Here is a 5,481-nt window from a genome sequence, read left to right as displayed (position 1 = left end):
TTGTTGTTGTAATTAACTTAATTTTCTCAAGAAATCTAGCCCAAACAATAACAACAGCAACAACATCAACTTGCAACCGGTCAAGGTCATATCGTTGAAACAACATGCATTTATGTTTAAACTAAAAACTGAAACGCACTAAAATGATCTGATCGACGAGTACATATTTAGAAAATAAGTGAACAATATCAACAAAAAAAAAAACTGATTTCACTTAAAATGGAAATTATAAAAATAATAACAACTACAACAAACTTATACATAGTTATAATATTGACGTTGTTGATGATGATGTTTATGTTGTAGATCATTTTGTTTGATAAAAAGTAAATATCTCACTAGAAAGAAACAAAAAATGGTAATAACAACATTGCGTTCATTTATCGTTCATGCAGCAACAACATACAACACATTGCCAACATATAAAAATGTAAGTATGGAGGCCACTTCTTAAAACAACCAATATTTATGATATTTAATGCGAGTGATGTACGAGAAATTAGGTTTTAATTAAATTCTAGGTTAAACACCTATGAATGATAAAAGTGATTGGATTAAGACGTATCGGCTCCTTGTAGTAAGTTCAGGCGTAAAGTATGTCAAAGATAGTATTTCAATGAAACAATATTCTCAGTTGAAACATTTCAATTAGTGAGACTATACTTTAATCTTTATATTAAAACGTCATTGTAAAATAGAATATCTATATATAAAACTATGTATACACACTTGTCACATCTTATAACGTTGGCAGAAAAATTTAAGAGAATATCTAACAACCGTATGAATTGATAATGTTTATCTTGCAGCGTTTTAAGAAAAAGCATTGTCAGTATATTGTAAAACAATAACATTCTCAGACATTTAACTATCGTGGAAACTCCAGAACTGTCAGATAATTGTGTGACAATTTACATTGTCAGATAGGAGAATTGTATGCATCTAACAATAGAACTATTGCCAGATAAATGTTTTCTATTGGCCACTCGGTGCATTAAAAGAATATAAAATAAGATTTGGAAACTTTTGCTCTCCAACCATCTGAACACAGTGTGAACTGGCAAGTTTTTTTGCAGATACATTTATTTTGTCACAATGAAATTGTAAGTTTTTTTCACAATTGTCTGAACTGACAATTTATCTAATGCTAACAATTTTATATTGTCAGTGAATTGTCATCATATTGCCTGATATGCCAATATTGTAAGATCTGACAACCGTGTATTAATAGGTTTTGCATTGCTACCTCTAGCCCTCATAATTGTACAAAAACAATTAAACGCCACTTTATGCCATGAACATGATACACAGTTGCCCTATGTCTAAAGATAATCGATAAACGAAAACAAAATTTTATAATGTGATATAATCGATTACACGCTTTTAAAGTTATTTTATATAGGTAGATGAGCCCCTATGGCGTTAATCCCCCTTATTTAAGCCCTCTACCTGTCTAGAGACCGGGCCCCCGTTCATGTTTCTTTGATGAGTGTCACATCATGGTGTATTGTAATCCGGGGGTAGATTGGTGCTACCAATACCTGTGGTCTTTCGGGTCTGTAAATTGGTGTTGAAAATTTACTGCCTGGCCTAGTCTTTGCATAAATTGATAAGAGGTCAAACCAGAGCACCACATAATCTGGTACTACGGGTGGCCAGTTTCCCGTTGCTGTGTAGTTGGTTGAGGTTTCTTCGGGATCCACGTAGTGACAGTGGTTAAAACTCAAATCGTGGGAAGAGGGTTGTATAGTAAAAAGACTGATATACGGTGAATATGATTTTCATGATACATTTCTGTTATCGTTCCTAGATGCTGGAGCGGTACGAATTACAGAGCATAAATGTGGATTAATCACATGTTGGATTTTAGCTAATAATGAGAAGATTGGCTATACGAGGTGAAGTTTTCTGATGTTTCTGACGTCTACTTGCATTCTATAGAGAGAATGGAGTAACTGAGGGATTTGACATATGGAGTTGGTGCAGTGATGTGTTACAATGTTTAATCTAGCAAAAAGGGAAGGATGGACGTGGTGCAATGTAGTCATTGGTCTACATGGATTTTCCTACATGGCTCAACTTATCACAGTGGGTCTTTGTGACCACTGAAATAAAGTCTTGTCAATTAATATGATCCGTGTACGGACTACCAATTACGTCCCTTCTAGTTGCTGTTGCCGAAATAACAGAGCCATAGCAATGTGGATAGGGAAGAATAACAATTTTTTTAAAGGTATTAGAAATATAAATTACACAGGCCAACAATTTATGTACCCAGAGCCCAATGTATACTTTATAAACCAAATCTGTCCACAGAATTTCTTAATCAAAGGTCATCGAAATAACCTTTTCAAAAAGTCTGAATAAAACCCCGTTTTGGAGCATATTTAGGACTTTACAATACCCATTTATTGGCCTAAGAACGAAAATGATTGAAAGTGAAGCATTATTACCACTCAGCACCCACATAAGTATACTCCCGAGTCACTTATGTTCATAATAAAGTACTGCACAAGTCAACAATAATGAGATAATTACAAAACTTTAAAGCAATCTTAAAACCAACTTTCAAATTTCTTTGTAGAAAGTTCTCGTAAGAGCATTTGGGGCTATAGAGTCAACTAAGGTCCGATCTTGCTAAATTTTTGTTATTCCAAATTTCATTGTGATACTAGGGTTTGTAAGTGAAATGTCGGTAATATAATTTAAATTCATATAAAACCTAAATAGTTGTGCCGATTGTTACAGATGCTGTTCATTTATTATTATGATCAGTTTCAAAACTCAATTAGTAAGATCGGTTTGTATAGAGTCTTGGTGTAACAATGGACTATAAATATGTACATATCTATTGAAATATCCCATAGGTCATATGAAAAAACTATTAGCTTTAAACAAATGGATAAAACATCAATACTAATGCAATTTCTCATAAAGACTTTTAAAACAATCCTCGTTTAATAATACATAAACAAGTATTTAATTAAAAACAAAACTTTTTAAGAAGCGAATTGAGCAGAAAAGTAGGGATTGTTAAGAAGAAGCAAATCTCAAACTAAGCCTTCATCATTTAAGTAAAAGCATGACTAACCTGTTCCACATTTTTCTGTTGATGCGACCAGACAATGTTGTTATTATTATTCCTTTTAAAGTTAGTGTTGTTGTTGTTGCTGCTGTTGTTCTTGTTGTTAACACTGCTACTGTTGTTGTTAATAATTTGAACACCATTGGAATTGGTAAAATGTTGATGATGAGACTGTGGTTTTTGAGAGGACTGATTATTATAGTTTTTGTTGTTGTTGTTGTTGTTGTTGTTGTGAAGATTATTATTATTGTTGTTTGTATTGCCATTAACCGGCATTATTATTGAATTTGTATTAGAATTATTGGTGGCCTGCTTATAGGCCTGTTGTCGTAACTGTGTCAATACAGTTTGTTGCTGTAATTTTTGCTGCTCCGCATTCATTTGACACTCGTTGACACTCAAGTTCTGAGGCAACGTCAAATTGTGCAGACTAAGAGGGCGTCTGGCTGGTAAAGCAGGAGGCTTTTCCTCAGCATCATCATCATGATCATCTGTTGTTGCAAAAACTTGTTTTTTATCGCTGGAACTGCCAGTCGAGTTTGTTATGGTGGCCTCATTCTGTTGGTAAAATGATCCGGCTTGACTTAAACGTCTTTGTGGTAGTGGGGGCACTGCTGCCACAGCTGTTGTTGTCGTTGTCTCTCTTTTCGGCAGACAAGACAATTTTTTATTGCTGCTATTCGTGTTATTAATAGAACGCATGTCATAATCCAAAGATTTGCATTGATTTCCATTGCTGCCACTGCTGGCATTGGTGAGTGAAAGTGATCGAGCAAAAGAACTTTTGAAAAAGCGACACGGCAAATTAAAGTCAAAATCCGGTGGTGAGGCATTTGAGGGTGATAAGGTATCAACGGCGGCGTTGACCGTATCATCTCTGGCATCCATTTTTAAATTAGACAAATTATTTATAAGATTTTGACAATCTTGGTAGGTGGACATAATTAATTAAACACACACTCACACACAAAACACTATAATAAATTTAAAAAAATAAATCCCAATACAAAATCGTTAAAAGGTGGACTAAATTAAATTTAGTCAAACCAACAAAATTTTCTTTCCGTTATGACACAAAAAATTTGTTTTATTTATTATTATTTTTCTTGTTTTACTTTCAGCGCTGTTATTGTTGTTATTATTTTTTTCATAAATTTTTATTTATTTTTTATTTTGTTTTCTTTTGTTTTATTGAAACTTTATAAAATATCTGGCAACTTGAAAATTTTTAAAACACTTAAAAATTTTTGTTAACATTTTTCTTTATTTATTTTAAATATAAATTTTCTTTTGCTAAAAATTTGTTATTTTTTTGTTTATTTACTTTTAATAAAAAACACTTTTTATTAAAAACAATTTTTTCAAATTATATAAACTCTTCCCTCGTCGCACGTCTAAATCACTCGACCGTTATTTAAATACTAAAATCTGCTTAAATAAAGTTCTTTGGCGAAAAACCTACTAAATGTGTGTACAAAAGTTTCGATTCGATCAAACAACTAATATAAGTCCAACAATAACAACTTTTATATCTATTTATTATTTTTTGTTTATCTCTCAATATTTCTGATTTAGCTCTCTCTTTCTGCTCTTTCTCTGTTTCGTTTTGTTTTAGTTACACGCTCTCACCTGTTAATGTTTATGTTCATGGGGGTTTTTTCGTTGATATTTTACTCTAAAAGAAAGTACTAAATGTTTGGTACTTTTTATTTGTTGCATAGTGTTGGCATGGTGATGAAGTCATGTTGCTGATTTGTTTAGTAATGAAATTTTTTTAGGTCATAGTTTGAAAGAGCCAAATCTGTATCTAGTTTCCTGGAGTAAAGTTTCGTTATATTTTGTAATAATTAAACTTTTGGAGCTTTTAATTACACGGCTACAAGAAACTTCTGCTGGTCACTTACCCAGCAAAAAAAGAAGAACTTCCAAAGAATCGAAAAATAAGTAGAATTTACTCCATGGAAGGACCTGAAGAAGTGATGATTTTAACACAGGCTTGTCATAAGAGGAATGTTCTTTTTATTTGATTGCGAATTCACTACATTTGAAATCATTCTTAGGAAGTAATTTTAATATCCTTTTTGGAAGTTATTAGCCAGATCCAAGAGTTTAAATTTGGCGACTGTGGGCCTGTTCTAAATTGTATAGAAATCTCAATTTCATAGACATAGATCTTCCCAAATATTTGGATATAATCCGATCCATTCATTTCGATTCATTACATTACGACATTATTTTAAGTGGCTGCATGACTTTAATACAAGTTATATGACCAGTGGATAAAACTAACGCCATTATTTAAAGATTCTGTATAAATATTTCTCACCTGTGTCTTTAAATTAATTTGTGTGACCAGTAATTGGATGATGGATCCTATAACAGACCCTAAACTATAG

General features: G+C 32.4%; 1 protein-coding gene across 1 annotated transcript in view; it reads right to left on the bottom strand.

Annotated features, from left to right (window-relative positions):
• The window catches only part of LOC111686843 (uncharacterized protein DDB_G0283357), an 80,443-nt gene extending 76,206 nt beyond the window's left edge, over positions 1–4,237 (bottom strand). The window contains exon 1 of the mRNA XM_046951893.1: positions 3,092–4,237. Coding sequence (XP_046807849.1) covers positions 3,092–4,027 — 936 coding nt within the window. The 5' untranslated portion in view covers positions 4,028–4,237. The remainder of the gene's footprint in view (positions 1–3,091) is intronic.
• Positions 4,238–5,481: the final 1,244 nt, after the last annotated feature.

The sequence above is a fragment of the Lucilia cuprina genome, chromosome 5 (genome assembly GCF_022045245.1).
Source record: "Lucilia cuprina isolate Lc7/37 chromosome 5, ASM2204524v1, whole genome shotgun sequence".
NCBI classification, from domain to species: Eukaryota; Metazoa; Arthropoda; class Insecta; order Diptera; family Calliphoridae; genus Lucilia; species Lucilia cuprina.
The sequence above is the reverse complement of the archived record's forward strand: the minus strand, read 5'-3'. Positions and strand labels throughout refer to the sequence as shown.